At 42.1% G+C, this 22,569-nt stretch overlaps 1 protein-coding gene across 1 annotated transcript in view; it reads right to left on the minus strand.

Annotated features, from left to right (window-relative positions):
* The window catches only part of CA10 (carbonic anhydrase 10), a 187,129-nt gene extending 164,731 nt beyond the window's left edge, over nt 1-22,398 (minus strand). The window contains exons 1-2 of the mRNA XM_027691638.1: nt 22,146-22,398; nt 21,022-21,510 (exon numbers count right to left, since the gene is read on the minus strand). Of these exons, the coding sequence (XP_027547439.1) occupies nt 21,022-21,082 (61 nt within the window). The 5' untranslated portion in view covers nt 21,083-21,510; nt 22,146-22,398. The remainder of the gene's footprint in view (nt 1-21,021; nt 21,511-22,145) is intronic.
* Between the last annotated feature and the right edge of the window lie 171 nt (nt 22,399-22,569).

Consider the following 22,569-nt stretch of genomic DNA (forward strand, 5'->3'; position numbering starts at 1 on the left):
TCTCAAAAAGTACAACAACTCTGAAGTCCTGTCACCTCCCATCTCAAGTGCCAATCTTTCTCCTCTTCCTTGAACAACTTTTCATTCATCCCACGTGTAAGAAAGTGACATAGAAATGCTAAACATAGACTAACTAAGGAAATTAGGTTAACCCTAAACTCCAAATTACTGCTTAAATAATAGCACCACTTTCCTTCCACCTGCATTCAGCCACATTCTTGAATTCAGTGTGGCTTCACGTGCGCTGGTGCTGTGGTGAAACGTGGTTGACAGTAGTAAGTGACATTAGGGACATGCAATGGCCTATTTCCTTAGGATAATTATCATCCTAAACAGGCATTTTGTATTATTCATCATCTGTTCCTCAGCATCCTTCTCCCTGGCTCTGTTTCCCAACAAAGTCAAAGTCTTGTCTGCAGACCCAGAGGCTCCATCAATTCGTGTGAAGTCAATCAAAAGAATCTAGTACAGTATTAGCTGGGTTAGTGTCACAACTTGTAAACACAGTTTCAACCATAAATCAACATAAATGAAGTCAGAATCCACTTAAAATGTTAACACGGACATTTGCATTGGGTTTAACTAACATCATAAAAACTGTCATCGTTTACCCCATTTCAACTTCAAGTATCAACCAGCTGTAATCTGCCCTGCCTCACGTAAAATCTGCACTAAGAATGATACAAGATTTGGACCTGGAAGCCTCAAGACCCTCAAGGCAGCTTTTTCATTACTTTATAGTTTGTCTGGGCAATTATCTCTGTGAAATGCAGTGCAAAGCACCACTATTCTGATTTGGCAGTGAACTATGAGTCAACCATCTCTGACCTCCCCAAAGAGGTTTGTACACACTGAGCAGCAGCATCTCTTTATTTCTGTATAACAAGGAGTGGAAAACATTTTGAGATATTGGGGTAAAAGGTACTATAGAAATAGAAAGTACTGTTTTAATAGCTTATGTTTCTCTAGGCTTTAAATTAAGAACCACAGGCACTCCTAATGGATTAAAAGATGACATGTTTTACCTACCTCCTACACATGCTGGTATCCTTTTACAAAAGGCTAATATAGAAATTCTTTAATACTCCTCCATGCTTTAGAGGAGCTGGATGGTCTATGATCCTTAATACACAAATTAAGCAGCACTTTAGGGGCTGGATGAAAGCAGCCACCTCATTACATATGGTCCACAGTAACATTACTGTTATCCTATAGTAACATGGATGAATTCCAGTGTTTTCTCTTTCCCTTCAAAAAGACCTGCCTGGACTTTAGGATTGGAAAAGGTCTCCCAATTTCATTCTGAGCCACAGTGAACAAGAGGACTTGCTGTCAGGACAAAGCTGTGATATCTCTGGCTGTGGAGGGTAGCAAAAGCTGTCTTATTAGGGTCTGATTTTCTTTCTCCTCCACTCAGTCTGGTCAAATCCACAATGACTTCACCAGAGCATGATCTGAACCCAGATCAGCACCTGATAATTCAGTAAGAAGCTAATGGTTCTTGGGTCAGATAAGCTGGTAGAAATTCAGGTGACTGGTACTTGGAAGTAGAAAAACTGGGTAAAAGGAGGGAACTGGGTTTGTTTTATGCTTTCCTTAATATGGCTGTTTGAGCAGGTTTTTTTCCCCACCCAAACCCTCAGGACTGAGGTAGTGAGAAGGGGCTCAAAAGCTCATTAATTGAAGCCAACCAAGCAGTGCCATGGGAGGCCATGTCAGCCAGACTTCCTGGCACTTCAAGGCAGAAGCAGCATGGATTTTTACATGATTCAAACTCCCAAAATGTTCGATTTCTTAGCATTCCTGAAGAGGTTGGGTCCCTTTTCTACAAATGTGCAAATGAATGCCAGTCAGGAAAAGATACTCTCTACCTTTTTTAGCCAGTTGATAGCCCCAATATTTTTGTACAGTATTTACACTTGTAGATCATTTGATACATAAAATATTTCTCCCATTGACGTGTTTTAGCTGTAACTGCTCAGGACTTCTGCAAATCAGGCCTCAGAGGAAACAAGGAACACACAATTAGTGACCACCCTCGAAAAGTTTGATTAAAGTGTGTTGCCAAGCAACACAAATTCTGGCAGAGACAGTGATAAAATTCTATTCTCTAGATAAGCCTTAAATACCTTTGTGACTATCTTTTCCTCTTCCTGCAATCCCTTTCTTTATTCACTGCATCCCACAACCTCTGCAGTAAAACTAAATGTGCTAAATTGGTGCCTTTTCCCACACAACCCTTGCACTGGTATTTTTGAAGTGTTAAGATAACTTTAAATTGTAAATGTGTATGAATTCCTTGCTTGCTTCTCCTCTCGTTTTTTAATAAAACTTTAAAAAAAAAGAATCTAACAAAAAGCATAATTTAGTGCCTACCAAAGTGATTACAAGATTAGATCTTTCCTCTCTTTTTCCAGCACCTAACTGGCTCTCAGACCTGTTTTTCTCCCCCTTCTCTCTCTGCTTCCACCATTCCACAGCTTCTTATTTGGGCACAATCTCCTCCACACCAACTGTCTGCTTGTCTCCCCACCCAACACCCAGCACAGCTGCCTTCACCCAGCCAGCAAGTGCCAGTTATAGCAGACACCAAAACCCAGCCCAGAGCCCTTCACTCGATAAGATGTAGGCTTTGGAACTTATTTTGAGCTTCCCAAGGAAATCTGTTTCTCTCAGATGCTGACTCCATTTTTATCATGCTTACATATGCAAATCTGTGTCTGTGTGTGATGGGCTGTACATCTGTGGGCAGAATATTTGCAACCATAATAGATGGGAATGTAATTCATATGAAGGAACAACAGCAGGTCAGATTAAACAACCTGGGAAGAACCCAGTACATGAGACATGAGTGCTGCCTTTAGGAGTGGGTTAGTGAAGAGCTTCTGGGGGTAGCAGAGGGGATGTTCCTGGGGAACTGAGTACAGAGATCAGCAGCAGCAGTAAAAAGAAACTTGAAGACAGGGACAGGCACCGCACTCAGCAAGGACAGAACCAGGGGACATTGAAGCTGAGCTGCTTTTTAGCAAAGGTCCTGAAAGAAAGTAATCCCAATGGGGAAAGACTGGAAAGCAGTGGTGAAGCTCTAAGCTCCTGGGACACCCATGGACAATTCTTGTTCCAGCTCTTTCACACTCTTCTCCCTTCTCGGGCCAAGTATTCTCAAAACTGCTCCATCTCCCATTATCCCATATCCTGGATGCAGGTGCAAACAAGTCTGGGAATTGCTGATCTGCAGCAATAGTAAGCAGCAAAAGAGTTAGAAAAAAGAATACAAAAATAGGCAGCGACGACAGATCCTTCATCTAAAAGCTTCTGGCCATTACAGGTGGAGGTTTAGGAATCTCCTGAGCCAGAGGTTCCACTGTATTAACCTGGAAATAACTGAGAATAATAAAGGCCCACAGCCCTCTCCTCTAGGAAGAGACAGCCTAGAGCCAGATGTATATTTAGTAAGATCAGTGGAGCTCTGCTGACTGACTGGGCAGAATATCATCTGGGTTGTAGCAGCATCCAAAAGCTCCAATTAGAAGGAGAGCTCCATCCTGTCAGGCTCTAGATGAATACCCACAGCCATGCATTCCCTATCCCAGGGAGACAGCCCAGGCTGCCTTCATATGCTTCTAATTGGGCTCTCCTGGAAGCTGATCCTGAATCTGCAGCATGTGCAGAATGCAGCTGTTTGTTTACTCCACTGGACTGGAACATGAGAATTACTTTAGTGTGTCCCCTGTGAAATGCAGGCTTTGCCAATCTACTAAAGGATGGAACTCGGGGTCTAATGATAAGTTATAAAACATACCTTTGTCCTCCAGGCTCCAAGTATTTGACAGGATCATCAATTTCTGTCTAGCATAAAAAAATTGATCTCAGCCCTGTAGGCTCAATAAATAGGACATTTCATGGTTCAGACATCTTTAACTGCCTATAGGAAGTTGCTACCTCCATCCCGATCTTTCAGGTGACATTTTGACCTTCCCTTTGTTTTGGGGAGGAAATCAGGGGAAGGAGAGAAAAAAGAAAAGATGACGTACATCTATTTTTCTCCTTTTTGATTTTGTATCAGAAATGAATTGACATTTTCCTGGTGGCCACTAGTAGTAAATCTGCTTTAAAATCAGCCCTTTCTGAAACAGCCTTTCCTTGTACTTTGTTCACTGGGACATTTACATGTTATTTTAGACACCTTGTATAAGTGTCTTCAACAATGCAGAAATTCTGAGCACCTAAATTTGACACGAGATCCATACTGTCATTTATATCACAACTAAACAACTCTGTGAGAGGGATCATTAAGCTCATCATAGACATCTTTAAAAAAATCAACCTGTTTCGAGGTTGGTAAAGAAAAAAGCAAAGTCCAGATCCCAAGCTCAAATAAATTCCACCCTGTAGGTAACAAGTGGAAGATTCTCTTGAGGGCAGTGGGAACTAAAACTAACTGTTGCCCTTCTTCAGGAACAGCTATGTTGGGTAAGGCACAAGGGAAAGGAGGCCACATAAAACACTTGTAATATTTCAGCATCACCAGAGTTTAACCTGGAAGGCTCTTCCTGGAAAGCTTCCAACTCTGCCAGCTCTTTGTTACATAGTGGATTTTGTTCCACAGCTGAAGACCTTCAAAATAACAAAACCATGCAAAGGAAAAGCAGATTGACTTTTTGGCAGGAAGTCAATGTGCAAATACTAATGAAATAATCTCACTAAGCAGTCAGACTCCTTAAAGGTCAACAGCTACATAGTGGAGAACTTCCACATTTCAGTTATTAACAATTTTGTCTTCAAATATTCTGACAGTTTCTGTGCACTAAGTTAAGGGCTTTAAAAAAATAATGGAGATTTGATGACTGGAAAGTCAAGGTCTCTATATCTCTGTAACTCTTCAGACAAAGAGATTGTCTTATTCCTATGGGAGCTACCAACCCTATTCCTATTTAGGAGCAGAACCAAAAGGAAAGTGGATTGTCATCAATGCCATTTATCCCTTGTTTCTGGCAAAATGCACAATGGAACACCCAATTACAGTACTGTCCTCCATTGCCAGCATCCTCCCCATTAGTCTATACCCTCATTCTTTTATCTGTTCCTTCACTCTTCTTTTATTCCCACCCTCACAACCAAGTACTCTTTGCTTCTCAGTAAGGTGGATCCCTCACTGATCTACTCATGCCCCTTTTCCCTCCTCACTCAGGACTAAGGAACAGGTGTAAGCAGTGACAGAGGGTGAAAGAGGAGAAGAAAATTATCTTCAGGACCAAAAGTGAATAACCTCAAACTGCCTAAGCTTTGAAATATCTTAGGTGAAAGTCACTTGCTACCCCTACAGCCAGATTTTTGTAGAGGGAAAGTTAGTGGTGAAAACTTCAGCAGTTTTAATGGGATCAGAAGTAGGACTCCCAGGAGAACTAAGCACAGCTCAAGTCTTCCAGTTACTCAGTGGAGCAGCTTCAGTTGTCATTTTTACTACTTTAAATTATGGAGCACTGATAAATTTACTACCTTGCACCATTACGGATCAGGATCAATCCTACTGTGCTCCTGGCAAATATCATATCAGTGGCATGTAGATAATCAACACAATGGTGTATTTTCATGCTTAGGGATATCACTTCTATTAACTGTATATGAAAGAGCACTTTGTCCCACTCTTTACTGTTCCACTCTTCATTTTCTTAAACTGGGAACTTAAAAAATCTCTTATTTTCTTGATGCTACTTTATATTGGCCCTTCATTTTGCAAATCTCCACGAGTATAACGTTTGCCTGTTGTAAAATACAAGGAAAAAAATGTGCATCTAAGGTAGACAATCTTCTTGTCTATGCTCAGAAACTGTATGGGCTAAATTTAGACTGGGTTTATTGGATTCACTTCAGCCTCTTCCAAATAAACAAACTAAATTAATACAAACCAGGTTAGTTCCATGCTAGGAGTGCCTACACAGCATTTTGCAGCCCTTTATTGAAAGCCATTAATTTAAAATACCCTTTTTTATTTAGACTTTGCGTTCAGAATATGAAATATCCCCAACCAACAGAAAATCATAAACACAAACACAAAATACTAGGAGAGATTGGTGAGTTTTTACTTCTCTGTCTGCCCATTTAGACCAGTTCAAACACAGAAGGGTTGTTTTCTTTCTGTAAAAGTGGTAGGGGTAGATCTCACTTCCACTTAATGTACTATTCACTTTTCAGCTTCCTTAACACAGGTCAGCTATGAAAGAAATGTGAACTAAATCCTAACTTTCCATGAACCATGGAATCAACAACAGCTTAACCTTTCTGATCCAACACTTTAGTAAAGAAAAGAAAAGCTTAAGAGAAACAAGAAAGCAGCGCCCTATTTCTGGTTGCACTGATGTGTTTGGGATTGCCAGTCAGATCCCATCAGTTCCAAATCAGAGTAATAAAGAAGCCTGAAATGAGAATTCTTATCTGCTGGTTGGATTTCTGCATCTCTCACCACCAATCTGAAACACAAGGAAAGCAAATCCCACACTGGCACGATGCCCTTTTGACTCACACACCAGAGCTCTGCCTCTTCAGCAAAGGTACAATCAGGGTGAGAAAGCCCAAAAGTAACATCTCTGTATTTCATCTACTGGAAGGGCCATCACTGCAGACAGGACACAGAGAAGAGCTGAACATGACAGAGAAAAGTGATCTCAGGGAAAAGGAAAGGTACCTCAGGTGACACATGTAAATGGAGGTGGGACATTAAGCGTTAAAAAAATATAGGTTTCATGTCCAACATTAAAACATAAAAGGGAAGAGCTGTTGCCTATGACACTACCAAAGCACAACTACTTGCTACTAGGAAAGAAACACAGAGATTTTTCCCAATCTGTGAGAAAGTGGCCTGTACCTGGACTTGGCTAACTTATAACTATTTCACCAATGCATTCATTACTTTACAGGTCAAAACATCCTGATAGTGAAAACTGCTTATGAATAGCACAGTAAGTTCCAAGCTTCTAAGCATTTACTGCAGTAACTTGGTCTGTTTCCCAACATCTTTGCAGTCCTTGGAGAGGTGTAGATGCAGATTTAATGAGCAATGCATACCATCTGTTAATATTGCCTCCAAGAGCAACTGAGAAAAAAACAGCAATACCAAAAGTGCAAGAGATGGCAGAAGCTTTAGAAAAATGGACCATCCATAATGGGGTTCTCTGAGCATGACTGCTGCAAAAACAAATCCCCAAAAATGAGCAGACTACATATTTATTTTGCAACTGTTACAATATTTAAGTCAGTCTTAAACTTGGATTAGAACCGTGCAATAAACATTCAGTTTAACAGAGGTAGTGGGACTGTAACTTCTCACTGAAAAGTCCAACTCACCAAAATGCCACATCCCAGGACCTGCACCTGAAGGACCCATGTCCTGGAGCCATTCCTTTCTCCAGCAAACTAGAACAGCTCCTTTGAGTTATGCTGATTTATGTAAATACAGGATCTGGCTGAGTTTCCACTCAAGCTAAGCAGGTAAAAACTGCTGTCCATCCAATGGAGGAGTATTTCTCCCTTACCCAATAGTTATAAATAACTACTTTGGATGCTGGGCTAGGGACAGACAAGCCTCTGGTCCCTGTGGACCTGGTTAGGTAGGAAGAACTGCTCAGTGCAGACCTAAATGCCAGCTAAAGGCCAGGGTTCACAGAATCACAGAATGATTAAAGTTGCAAGGGACCACGGGTGTGCTTTCCACCCCACCATGGACCTGGAACTTAGACCCAGGTCTAAAATCACTTGCAAAGTGCAGTTGAAGCTTCAAAGCCTGGCTATGAACATTAAGTCTCTTATGGTGCAAGTTTAATTAATGTCCAGTTCTCTGCAATTAGTCTCCTGGAGAACATGACCTGAGGACAAGACTCGTGTTTAGCTGTTTTGGATATTTCTACTGTAAAAAAGAGGTCACTTTTCCCTTTCAGTTTCACAATAACTGTGAATATTCTCATTGATCTATTCGCCTCAATAAGTGATTGTTGTTTTACTGAGATGGTGAACTCTGATTTCCTACAGGTTAAGGACAGTATTCCCCAATAGCTGGCAGGACAATAACTTCCTTTTCTTCATCCAGCCATATACATTTAATTTTTTCATTATTAATTTCTTCTTCCTCAAGAGAGCTTGCCAAAAATTCATTTTAGTGCTTTGGGTTTACTTCCACCGTCCCAGTTTTATTTGAACACAATATTAAATCTGGAGGGAAAGAAATAACTGGAGGTCCATGGTTTGCATGATGAGGTATCTTTGGCCTACTTTATCCTACAAAGCTTTGTGACAAGAACAGATGTAAAAGCTCCTTGCAGTCCTTAATCAAGACATACTATTACTGAGATAACCAGAAGGCAAAAGAATAAGCCAACTCACCAGGGTTTAGAAACAGAGATGGCTGCATGAAATAAGGGGTTTATTTTAATCACAGGAATTCCCTGTCAGAGTTTAAGTCAATTATCAAGTTAAAGCCCCTTTACCTTGCTGTATGTTGATATAAACATGTGGAATACACTGTAGATTGCTCCCCTTTCCCAAGCAGACTAATGCAAGTGCAATAAAATGCAGAACTGTACTTTATTTTGACTGTTTCACATCTTCTGCAGTGAACACAAAGGCAAGAACACTCTACTTGTTTTCAGAAAGACAGGTATCAAAAACACATTCAGAGCAAGATGTAATTAGATGATTATTCAACTGTGGTTCCTATTAAAGAGATAATCACATTGCAGTATAAATAAACACCCAAACCTAGTTGTATAGAGCTAGGCTGTTGCCATTATTTATTCAATCAAAACCAAAATAAACAACTCCTGTGTGTCATGCAGACACTGTGTGTGTCCACACCACTCTGGCAGGCACCAGGTACTCAACTCCTTTCATCAAAGGAAATAATTTTTGAAAGAATATATTTTACATTCTTCTAGGACTCAAAATCAACCTCTTTTTAATTTCACTGGGAAAAGCCCTAGGCCCTGATACTCCAAATACTGTGATAGTTTAGAAACCACAATTTCCCAAAAGCTTGAACAACCATTTTGATTTTGTCCAAATCATCTTCAGATGTCAGTAAAACCCACTTGAGGGGACAACGAGCCCTGTTAAGGGCAGACAGACTGAAGGGAGACAGTGACAGGTTTGACAATTAGGGACAGTGGCACCATTTGTATCAACAAAGTAAAGACAACATTTGATTTCTACAGTTCTTATTTTAGCTTCTACTAATACCAGCTCATATTTAAACATAGTAAAGCTTTCCCCATCCACATTCATTAGAAGTGATACACACTTTTACTGTGCTAAAGAATAGTGTAAATAAAAAAATATGAAGTTCACTCCCACTCAAGAACAGCCAAGATCACTGTCTCAAAGAGCAATAAATAACAGGATACTGCTAACACCAAACATGAAGAAAGATAGTTAAAACCATTACAAATCCATATCTCTCAGTTACTTAACAATCTATAGGTTCAGTCAATTTAAAAGATCTAGGAACAGGGGTTTAGTGGATTAGTAACAACAGACCATTAATCTCTGCAGCCTCAATTTTAATCCAGCAATAACCAAAGTGATTGAAAATCATTGTGACCACATGACTAGTAAAGCTCCTAAGCACGGTTCCCTCACATACCTGAATCCCCACAGCAGAGGTCACAGGATGTTCCTACTGGGACTATTTACCAAGAGACCTCTGCTTAATGCTTAACTAAACTCAGTGCCAACATTTTTGGCTGAGTAACTCCACTGCACGCTCCTTCTGTGAACAGCTTGTTCAAAGATTTTATTTTACACTTTATTTCAGCCTATATTAGCAAAGCTTGCATTCTTTCCTGGCAAAATGTCCAAAACAAAGCTGTCTAAAACAAATGCTTTTTTGTTTCTACATAAGATTTTAAATAAATGTGTAGGAACTGATGACTGTCATTCCAAGCAAATGCCAGGAGATTATTTCTGTACAGTTTATATAATATCAGTGAAAGTTATATCCAAAACATTTAAGAGCTTTAAAAATAATGCAATATTATTACATCATATAGTCCGCTTTTATATATAAGAATGTTACATTTCAAAGATTCTAAGTTCTGGATTATTCAGTGCCTAGAATCAATTCTTAGGTGGCCAGTAATGTGATGATATAATGTGACAGAGACACACTTCATCATTTGGTCCTTCACAGCAGCTATCAGTAAAGAAGCCACTGAAAGGGAGATCTTGCAAGAAGGATTTAAATTCAGCTGTTACTAGTTGTGGTCTGAAATCTGAGACACGGGTTCTTTTTCAGGAGCATTAAAAGGAAGATGCTGACTACCTTGTAGTCAGAAATGCTCTTTATATTATTGCAAAGTAAATAAGTACTTAAAAACATAAAACCAGAGTAGAGGCAGAAGGTCTGTACGGTTTATACATAGAGTAAGGATCTAAAAATGGGAGAGTTACCTGCTGCTGTCTCTAAAGCAACAAGTAGAGCCAAAGCAGGACAATGGCTGGAGGAAAGCAGAAAGCTGGCAGGCTCTGTGCCCTTTGGTAGATAGAGCCCAAATACATGAACACAATGTAAATGGATTGTAGAGTTGCCCAGCTGTTTTTATAAATAGTGCAATACTTCTGCAAACTTTTTTGCCCACGGTAGAAATTGTTTCATAATGTTATTTATGAGCCTCACTTCCTTTAAAACATGAGGAATTTTTCCACTTGACGCAGACTGAACGTGCCACCACCTTTTCTCACCAACAGAGAGGACACGTTTGGCTTGTTTAGGCCCAGACAGAGGGACAGACAGAATCTCCAGAACTTTTACACATCCCCCACAAGTAGTTTTCTCTGTCAGTCTGACTAAACTCTGCTTATCCAATCTGGACTGTGCCAGTTGCTTGCACAAAACTGGCATGAGGTTTCCCAAGCATCCCTGTAGGTACCACCTGGTAGAAGGGGTGTTTCCTCATCACACAACACAGCTGTGCCCCTGTCCCTGCACAGCCTCTACACTGGATGTCCTCTTGATATCAAGACTTGAGGTCTGATCAAGAGAAAATTAAAATTTGCGCCGGAAAGAAAGTGAAACAGAAATTCATATATGAAAATCACCTCTCACCTCTTGTAATTTCACTGTTTAGTCTTTTGGTTGTGTTTACCATAGTCCAGGGAAAATGTGTTTGCTATTGTGGAAAATGGTGTTTGTTTCATTCATTCATTCATCCATACAGTGAGAATTAACAAATTACAATCCAGTTTATTTTAATTCTGATTGTGCAGTTTCTCTTCCTATGTTAGTCATATTAGAAAAGTTTGCATCTTCACTTTACCACACAAAGAACTGATATGATTTTACCTGGATAGAAACCTATTTGCTACACAACTGTATTTAAAGAGAGATAATGAAAAATTCTGCTCATCTTGGCTGGTCTTTTCCAAAGATTTTGTATTATTCATGAATTATACCACTGCCACTTCTTGCTTCAACAAAGCACTTCAGCACATACTTAATCTAAGTTGTTTTATACAATTACATACTAATACTCAGATAGAGCAGAACACTTAAGCATGTCTTTTTTAAGTTTTGCATTTTGCTGAATCTGGGTATTAATATATCTCAATAAAATGGAAAGAGGATGACTCAGTTTTTAGCTCCCAAGAATGAAAACATACTTATGCTACCTAATAAAATAAATCATATTATTTATTACTCTGTTTTACACCCTGTTCCACAGTGAGCTAAATACCTGTGACTCTAGAGCAAAGGCACAATTACAGACTGGCAAAGATGAATTGTTAACAACTTGGAGAGAGTGCCAGAGGGGCCAGTGAAGATAAAAATTATGCATCTGCAGATAACTTTAAATCCCACTTGGAATTACTAACTGCCACAGAGTACCCTCAGGATCATTTGGGCAAACGAGAGGAGACTGTGAAGTCCTTGTAGATTACTTTGTTTTCCAGCAGGCACAAAATCCAATATGACAATAAGATAATGCTTATATGCAATATGAATGTGAACAAAAAAAGCCCCAGCAGAAATGGTGAATCCAGGTGAACATCCTGGAAAATAAAAAATGGGAGTTCAGATATGATGGGCAAAATGCCCTGGGGTGAGGATTTCACCCATTGAAAAATTCACATGTGTGCACACAGCATATCCAACAACTGCATCAGGACGTAAAGGAACCTGCTGGGATGCTGAGAGAGCGAATTTCAAAGAGAAAATTTAGGGCCAAAACCTCTGGTGCCCTTAACTGTGTGTTGTCACTCACACCCACGGGGAGGGGATGTGAAACACGAGGGAGGCAAGTGCTGCATTCCGAGGAACCCACTCGTTACTCATAGTCACGACAGAACCATAAAGAGGCCAACTGAGTGAATGTTAATAATTTAAACAGAATTTAAATAACACAGATTTATGGAGGAACCTCGTCTGGATCTGAATTTTGCCGTAATATCACACTACCTCCTGGAAACCAATTTAAGTTAAATGCTGATTGATATAGTTGTTAAATATACCATAATTATACCTCATGATAACTTCTCTGCTAGTACAATGAGGATAAAAACTACAGAGTACAGAGGCAGAAAAGGAGGATCCATCCTCTGAGGGGACACACCAGGCCCCATTCTGTGACCCTTCACTCTGGGGAAGGCACATGAGCCTAAAGGCTGAGGATAAATCTGGCTGAAGGAAAGTGCCCCAAGTCAGGGGGCCAAGGGAGCAGAAATGACCACAAACCACTGCCCAGCTGGGCTCTGAGTTCTAGAGGTTTGAAAAGCATTGGTTTATGTTTCCTGAGGCCAGACTGCCAGGTTTCACTGTCCACTGAACCTCCTGAGAGCGCCCAGCTGTGACCAGTCCCTCCAGTCAGCGATGGAAAGGCTGGAAAGCCATCCTGGATAGTGCAGTCAGCAAGGCCAGGGGATGTGAGGAACAGCCAGGCACTCACTGCCTGAGGTGATCCAGCCTCATACCCAGACCAGAAACAAGGTGTTCCAGTAATCCTTGAGTCACAAGGCAGAAATGAGAGTGAAGTGGATGGACTGCAGCTACTCAAATTCCTGCTGACTGATTTCTCACGACATTTTACCTCAGCTTCTCCATCTATGAAAGTGTGGCCAACACTGTGCATTCTGTTCCAAGTTCTGCCAACAAAATTCTTTTTTTTTTTTTAACTGAAATATAATGCAAAGCTCTTCTCATTCATACCTTTCATTCTTAGATAAATCCAAACTGACATTCCCTTTCAGAGAACTCTGTCAGGCGCTGTTCACACACAACCCAGCAGTGGGATTAGGACCTGTATAGGGTCAATCAAATTCCTTTCCCTTCCAGCAGCAGGATTAGGACCAGCACAGGGTCTATCAAGCACCTTTCCCTTCCAGCAGCAGGATTAGGACCCACATAGGGTTGATCAAACACCTTTCCCTTCCAGCAGCAGCAGCCCTCCCCTTCCATAACCACAGCTTCCCACATGGGAAATAGCACAGTTCAGCTGCAAGTTGTATGGCATTCCACCAATGCAGAAACAAATGGCTCATTCTCCATTAAATTTCACTTCCAGGAACACTAGTGAAGTATCATCATCCTTTTCTACCAGCAAGTACAAATCTTCAGTTCTTTTTTCTGAAGAGAGAAAGTTTCTTTTCTCTGCTGTGATGGCAAATGCAAATTAATGCTCTTTCTAGCAGCCCAAGTGTCTCACCTTGCCAAACACATTTTAGCTGTGGCAGTAGCAATTCCTCTTGACCTGCTCCTTCAGATATCCAACCACCATCCTACCAGGAACAGAGCTTCAGGCAGGGCTTGGTCATTTCCACATCACTTCAAACAGTGCAGTCTTCCATAGTCACACATACCAAAAGACCTTTCACTAGTACTCATTATCTTTTTCTTTCAGCATTAATAATCTAAATTCCATAGAAGTCCTGCTGTGCTAGTTTTTCTACCCAGGCAGAGTGAAAAAAAAACCCTCTTCTGATGATTATTCCTGAAGCAGAACACGGCACTAAAGTAGTTACCAGCAGGAAAGAACTTGAATTGGAAACAACCCACAAAACTGACAAGAGGATGATTTTTCAAAACCCATGTTTCCCTCTAAATTCGTCTACTCAAATGCTGCTTCCAAAACATAGAGGTGTCAACACATTTAGAGGGGAAGAAAAAAAAAAAGGATAATGTTTCTTAGCTTTCTTCTCCATGCACTGTGCTTAGAAGCCACTTTGGTCCAGTCAGTGCACAACTCCATCCATTTCATACTTAAAACCCAGATGAAAAACATCCCAGTCTTCCAAGCTTGATAAAGTTAAGCACTTGATAAAGGGAGGAAAAAAGACTGTCCAAATGAACAAATAACACTATTGATATAATCTGATCTCTATACTTATTTTACTATCTTGCTAAAAAGTACATTCTAATTAGTTATTTGTGGATTACAGCTGCTGGGATATTTTTCTGGCAACAATATTAGAAAAGATAAAGCTGCAATGCATTTAAGTTTAATACTATTTTTAGTACAGAAATACAACTATTACAGATCCATGAATTGAAACCAGAAATGTTTTCATGTGGAAAAACACATCTAACAACGAAAGCATTTATTGTCTTTAGTTCTGACCATTGATTTCAGAATGCAATATATGTGGAAAGTGATCACCTTCCATTTTTCAAGATGAGTAAATGAAAATTAAATATTTCAGGGCTGTGATCATGGATAGGCTGTACCTGGCACTCCACAGGAGCACAGACACCTGCCATCTGCCATCTCAAGCTTGTTTCATTGTCAAGATTTCAATTTTTGCAATTTCTAAGTCCCAAATCTTATTAACACTAAAGCCCTTTATAACATTTTCGGGAGTTCCAAGGTCTTTTAAGGTGGGTGTAAATATAGGTCTTCCTTCTTACCTCAGCTGTCCCCTGCTAAGCACTGCAGGACAATGTTTGCCATATGGACAAATTAAAAGGTTGCACTTACATGCACCCATGTGCATGAGCCACCCAGCACTTGTCTACATCACCAGGAAGGCACTACACAGGATACAGGTCTACAATATTTCTGTCCTCTATGTTTATGACAATAACAACTTGCTATTTTATCTTCAAGAAATTCCAATAAAAGATCCTTGGCAGCTTTTTAACCATCAATGGTTAAACCAGCAATAAAGTATTCTGCTACTTTGAATTCAGCTGTAAATAGGTTTGGCTGCAAACTCTCCCCTCTCTCAAATGCCAGATTATTATCCTTCTAAAAATTTGATTTCCTGTTTATTTACCATTAATGTTTCAATTTATCTACCCCAGTGGAATTCCCTTTTCCTAACTGATATTCTCCTCTGTATGGACAGGCACTTTTGTACTTCCTGATGGCATTTCAATGGAAATGCAGTCCCACTGAACAGTGTTGCCTCTAAATAAGTCAATTAAAATTTGATTCCTAGTTTCTATTCCTTCCAACATGATGTATAGTGAAGATAAAAACAAGATGGGAGCAAAATAACACTTATCACAGTATGTCAGTGTTGTCCATAACTAACTGTCATCTAGTTTTGTCTGCTGCTTGAGCTGGTAATGAGATAATGATGGAACAGTTTTATATAGTCTTCTATTAACAGCCCAGATGGGCCAATCATCCACTTCAGTCTTTGCCATGTAAAGTTTAGCCATAAACAATCACAACGACGAAAACAGCAGCTTCCTCCTCAGCTAAATTACCACCTTTCAACCAAGAATGAAAGAGAGACTTTGACCAATAGCAACAAAGAAGAAAAACAGTCTTTTAGGGAAAGCAGGAATTCCTTGTTCATTGGTATGTAAGGAATATTCATAATGCAAATGCAAACCCATTTCGGTCCTTGCTATATTTAAAATCTAGCTGTTGTAGAATTAAAACCTCAAACCTTTCCAAGAATATCAAGGGCAAAACTCCTCTGTAACATCAGTTGCATCGTAAAGAACACTCTTAAATTGTGACTGCTTGTTTGAGTTGGGGTTTCATTCTTGATTTTAATCATTTTATCTTGGAGGCTTGGGATCTGGTTCAACTGCATTACAATGAGGCAACACAACCAGGTGAAGAGGTCCCTTTGAAAACTGGGTATCTACATTACCAAGGAAAAGAACAGCAGCAATAACCAGTTTCCTTTCTATCCTTTTATTGGACAGAAAATAGCTCAGTATAATATGTGCAAAACTATTCATAAACGTTGCCTTCTACTACCTTTACATAAGCTAAAAATACGTGTGTTTTTTCGGCACTTTAACCCCTATCTGGGCACACTCGAGCTGTAAAACCAACAATAAAAATAAAATGATGAAAAATACAAGACACACACACACACAAAAGTGAAGCACACATTTACAGGAGGCTATTTCCATGGAATTTTAAAGCAGAAACATCTTCACACCTTTTGAAAAGGCGGCAACAACTCTGAAGTGAGAAAGCATTAGAGTGATGAGGAACTGGGAGCCTTTGGAAACAACCTATGGCCTCCATCTTGGGAGTGAATCCACGTGGATTTTCAGTTATATCAACAAACTCTGTGCAGGCATGAAGGTTTGCCCACATACATGAAGCTGTGGAGATGGGATAAAGCAGGAAAGAATATCCTAATGGTTAAAGCTCTTTGTTACCAGGTACATGTTACACCTCCTGTGTGCCCAGTGATCACCTTCTCTCATATATATATATCTGTGCTATGAATAACTCCTTCCCCTAGGATATTACATTTCTTACTTAAAAGTGCCAGAAAAAACTATTTCTGTGACACTATTTGAGGATAATTAACTTGGTTTCAACATTTTTGTCCAAACATAACAATGAACCATTCACTGTTCTCATGTTGGACATTGGAGCCTTGATATTCTTCTCTTCTACAGGATTACTCAGGCTGTGCAATACTATGAGAAGAAGAGTTATCAGACCTTACAGACCATCATTCAACAGATAATTCAAGCCCTGGCATAATTTAGAGTTCCTACAGGACAGCTCTGTGTTATGCCAGGTAATAAGAGCTCAGAGACCGCAGAAGCAGCAAGACAGAAAATGAAGTGCAACCATGCTCCAAATCCACCTCCAGCCCTCAATGCCAGGAGATGCTACATCGGATGCTCAATACACAGTGGAATTCCTGGACAGACAAGGCTTTTTTTACACTGTCTCAGTTGCTCATGATACATGATTTATGACACTTGTGTGCTGCCAAGCAGGCCAAAGAAGTTGCATCATGAAGGGGATTTGCCCCTCTGTGACTTGGAGAAAGGATAAAAATAAAATACTTCTATATTAATACCCAAAAGCCAAAACTATAAGAGGTAGTATATCAGTTCATAGGAAGGCATAAAGATGTTGACCATGAAGGTTTTATAAATTATTTTGTTGATGGACTAACAGAAAATACACATGGAAACCTTCTTTATCAATGCCCATGACAGCTTCATTTTCTTATTTAAATCAAGTATCCTGCAAAGGTTTGAAAACAACATTCTAGCTTTCTACTTGAAATTGATTGTTAATATCTAGAATCACCAAAAAAAAAATCCCTCATGGTTCATACAAATGACTGTGCAAGGAAATGTGGCTGCCACTATGGGCTCCACAACCCCACCCGAGAACACTGATGCTAATTAATCTTTGGTGGTATTATTACTCAGGAAGGAAATTCTGGACATCATACCAGTTATCTTCTGGTATCAACAACAGTTATCTTCTCTGTATACGAACAGTGTAATCCCCCTGCCATGATTATCTGCATCTTCAAAGGAACAACCACCACTGAGGTCTTACTCCAGCATTGTGTCTACAGGACATCTTTACCTCCACTCCCCTGTGTTCCTTCCATGCTGAATAGTGTCATTAAAACGACAAAACCTCAGAAGTCATGATACAAATCATGACTATTTTTCCTCAGAGGCTACAACTCATAGGAATAAATATGACTTTGAAGGTAGACGAGGGTTTTCATTTCTTTCTGAAGGACAGAAATGGTTTTTGTGGTCCTTCAACCTGTTCTTGTGTCTCGTTTGCATCTGCACAAAGTACATTTTCTTTTCAAACAAGCAATTTTAAGCAGCAAAAGCCTGAATTCAGTATGCCAAGAAAACAAAAATATTCAGTTTACAATGTTCACAGATAAATTATTTCCGAAACACAAGGTCCAGTAATTAAAAAAAAAAAATCCTAAATCTCAGTATCATTTCTTCCAAACCAAGCAATCTCTCATACACACAGATGACTGATAAAATTATAAGGTATAAAACATTTTGAAAATATATGCACACCTCTTTTTAATAGATTAAACTACTTTCCATATACTGTCTCCAAGAAATTAATGTGTGAGAGACGCCAAAAGTCAATTGTATAACTTCATTATTTACTTTAAATAAGACAGCACAAGTGCTACATTCAGCATAATTTATATTTAAATGTTATGTAAATACACAGCAAAAGACAACGTGACATAACATTGAACCTCTGCTTAATAAATAAGTCTATTAGTAATGATAAATTAATAGTCTCTTGAATTCAGTGACTGACATCATCCCTTTGAACAGCAGCCCTTAATAGACCCTAATGCAAATAACCACTGGAATTAGTAGGAGGGCTGTCACAGGTTTAAACAGACCTTGAATCAAGCATTTGCTGATGTTCAGGAAAGATCCATGCACGAAAGATCTGCCTTGTGGCTTCACTGCTGAAACTACTGGCTTAATGAGAAAAAAAAAAAGAAACTAAATACTACCACACTCCCTAATTTACATTCTGGTAATTTGCAGCACTAGAGCTCAACTAATGGGTTTTTTAAGTAACGTGTTGAATGAATAACCAGTGCTGAAGCGCTAAAAATACACAGTGTCTGGAATCCAGTGTGGAGGCAAACCCTTAACAGGCTTTACACAACCTTCTCTCACTTGCACTGTTATCCAGACATCCCAGGTAGATAATATGTTACAAAAAATAGTGTAAAAAGGAGGGCAGAGGAAAGATACAAAGCATTAGTGCCAGTCAGATATCTACAGATCTTAATCCTTTTTACCAAGACACCAAACAGTAAGGATTCCTGAAAAAAAAAATCCCTAGGAATAAAAAAAAGAAAAGAAAAAAAAGGCTAAAGCATGTACACATCCTCTGTGTGGTTAAAATTATCTGAAACCACAGCTTTAACCACGCAGCAGAAGCATCCCACCATTCACTTATCCACTTTATTCCACCCCAAAAAGGAACAAAATAAGAGAAGAAGCAAGCAGAGATGGTATCAGTCTGCACAGTGTTAGGTATTAGTGCTAGAGGGAGATGGAGAGCGATGGGAGCCCCTGCAGGACTGATCCCACTGGTTCAGAAGCCTGGGCTCCCATGTCTGAAGAGGAGGAAAGGAGGGGGGGAGCTCTGGGAACACTGACAGCTAAATGCATGGCATAAGGAGCTGCACAGAACGGGACAGCTTCTTTCTGTCTCAGGATATTACTGTCAGAATGGCCAAGAAAGCGATGAGCTTCAGTTTTCCATTCTCACTGTGGCACTTTAAGAAGTGCCTAATTTGAGGAGAACTGGACAGGTGGCACATCACGCTGAGCTAAATAGATAAGTGTGAGATTTAAATGACAAGAGGCAGCAGGTTTTTGCTGTTCTAAAAAGTGAGAGAGTGAATTATTCTGATGGTACCAATGGGCACAAGTGGAAGGTCAGCCTGGGGTGCTGCCAGTGTCAGCCGGGTGCCCGGTAGCAGATGGTGCCAGTCTGTGGGGATAAAAGCAGGGCTGACGCACACCGTGAGCAGACAGCAAAGCTATCTGCTCAGGAATAAAAAAGCTTTGGGGCAGGTGCAGGCAGTACAAATTAACAGAGGTGCTGAGCCTCCAATGTTGGTGTAAGTGTCAGCAGTCAAGGGCTGTGAGGGTGGATCAGTCGGGAAGTGCTGCAGGAAGCGCAGTGGGGCCCGGCACTGCCAGGGTGAGATGCTGCAGGTGCTGTTGGCGGGGACACGGCCCAGGCCAACCTCTGCATGGTCCCAGGGGAGCTTTGGAGCTCCCTCTCCCTGCACACCTCCAGGCTGGACACTGAGATGTCCACCAGGACCCCCAAGCTCTCCCCGTCAGTGCCTTGCCTGCGTTGCCTGCGTTCCCATTTCCAGACTTACGCAATGGCTGGAGGGCAGAGTCAGCCTGCAGAGAAGTGGAACAGCAGGAGACACAGGCAGCCTGGATCCCCATGGGGCTCCCTGGAGTGTCCCAAACTAGAAAACTGGCCACCTCCCCGCTCCTCCCTCCTACAACATATTTATTCCAGCACGACCAACGTGACAAATTAACAAGAGAGCCAGGGCTTCTGCAGTCGAAGGGAGTGTTTTCCCCAAGAATAAATTGTTCCAATCCTTTATGCTCGACACCCGGCTGTGCCTATTCATTAATTGGACAAGCTCTGGTGACAACTGAAATTACCTGACTTCTACATATTGGAGGGGAGAGAGATCTTTGCAAGCTTAAAATAAAGGTGGAAATCCCAGCCACCACAGAGCTCTTTGAATGGGGCTTTTTTTAAAGGAAAAAAAAAATCCATTTTCAGAGCACAGCCACAGCAAAGCTCACTTTAAAAGCAGAGGCACATTCTTCACTGTTATCCCTCTCTTTGCAGACCCTGAACTGTGGCAGCAGAGCATGACAAGTCCATCAACAAACCGCAAACCCTTTAAGATCTGCAGATCAGCCGAGTTTAAGAACTTCAGGAGCTGTGAAATTCTGGGATCACAGCAGTGCTGCGAATAATTATCACAATCAGGTACATTAGGAATTATCAGCATTTCCCTTATCAGTACACTGTGGTTATTCACTGCAACCAATGTATCATAATTACAACACAGGTGTTGGAATTAAGGGGGAGAGGGAAGGGATGTTTGTGGATTTCTGTCACGACTCACTCACAACACATCATTCATGTGCTTTTCAACTACAATTTTGATTTAACTGTACCTCTTGCCCCTTAATAAGGGGAAGCCTGGGAACCCTGTACGGTATTTCCCCCCCTCTCTCGCCCTCTCTGTGCTGCGTACCTGAAATGCAGACGATGAAATTCGCTTGCAGAAGAAAAAGCACCTCCCAAACAATTTCCATCCTCCGATTCTCATGCCAAGTGCATCCCTCGGCGAAAAAAAATAACAAAGATCAATATCGCAGTTTGAACGATCCCAGCAAATTTCCTTTCGGACTTGCAGACTGTATTCCCCAGATGTGCTGACAACACATGTCCGGGCTCTCTCTCCGCACGGCTCAAGCGAGATCCCTTCCCTTCCTTCGCCCTCCAAAAAAGACCACGAAGCCAACTGCCTGCACCGGGCTCTTCCTCCACGAGCGAGAAAAAAATCCACCAGATTTCCCAACACGACATAAGACAACAAACCCCCAACCGATCCGATCCGGAGAGTCTCTATTCCAGGGCGGCCAGGTGCAAGTCAACCCCAAACTCTGCACGTCTCAGCGGGGCAGTGCCGGCATTGCCGGGGGAGGGAGGCGGCGGAGGGAGGGGGATTCCCCTCCTGCTGCTACAAGAATGAGCGGAAAGAGATTAATACCCGCTGCAACGCGCTCGCCACCCCCGCCCCTCCCGCAGCTCCCGCAGCTCCGAGCGCGGCTCCCCAGCCCCGCCGCGGATGCTGCAATCCCGGCGCGCCGCGGCGGCTTCCGACAGGCGACTGCAGGGGTCGGGCTTGCCCCGCTCACGGAGCCCCTTCCCCGGCCGGGATGGACCCGCCGCCCCCCGCGCCCACCCCCGCGGCCCCCGGAGAACGCGGGGTCGGGGTTGTTTGAGGGTGGGTGTGGATGTGGGGGGGTGTGCGTGTCCCTAAATCACATCGGCGGCCGGCCGGAGCCTGCGAGCAGAGAGGGCTGAGCGCATCGCCGGCCGGCTTCGCTAAGAACGCCGATATTTTAGAACTTATTTAAACAAGAAGGGAAAGAGGATCAGACCCAAACTTCTTGTCGGGTTGGCGGTGGAAGGGCAGCGAGAGGCTCCAGCCGAGAGTTAGCGAAGTACCTGCGCTGCAATGCATAGCTGGTGGCATTCCCCAGGCACAACAGTTCTGCATAGATCCTACCCACCACCCCCCGCCCGAAAAAAAACCAAAAACGGTAATAATAAAAAAAAGAATTGCCAGTTTTGGGGCAATCCCTTACTTACCCCCAAATCCTCCTGCTCCTTATCCTCCTCAGCTCATCGGACGCGCCGCTCCCGCCCGCAGTCCCAAAAACAAATCGAGGTCACGCTCCGCGCCGCCGGGGCTGCAGCCGCCGCTAACCTCCACCTTTAGCTGTCAGGAGGTACCATCGCTCCTCGGGGGGCTTCCCCCTCCTCCCCTAATCCCGGCTGCGTCCCGCCATGTCCCCGAGCCGCAGCCGGTGCTGCGGGGGCCGGCGGGGCTGTGCTGGCGGCGCGCACGGGCGCGGGCCGGGCGCGCTCCGCCGCGGAGGCGGTGCCTGCGCGGGCGGCGGCGGCGGCGGGGCCGCTCTGCGGTGGGACCGGGGCCGGCCCGGAGCGGGGGCGGCGGCGGCGTCGGGGGGGAGGCACGACCTCCCTCCCTTCCCTCCCTCCTTCCCTCGCGGTC

The sequence above is a fragment of the Neopelma chrysocephalum genome, unplaced genomic scaffold (assembly GCF_003984885.1).
Source record: "Neopelma chrysocephalum unplaced genomic scaffold, ASM398488v2 Primary Assembly neopelma1_84, whole genome shotgun sequence".
NCBI lineage: Eukaryota > Metazoa > Chordata > Aves > Passeriformes > Pipridae > Neopelma > Neopelma chrysocephalum.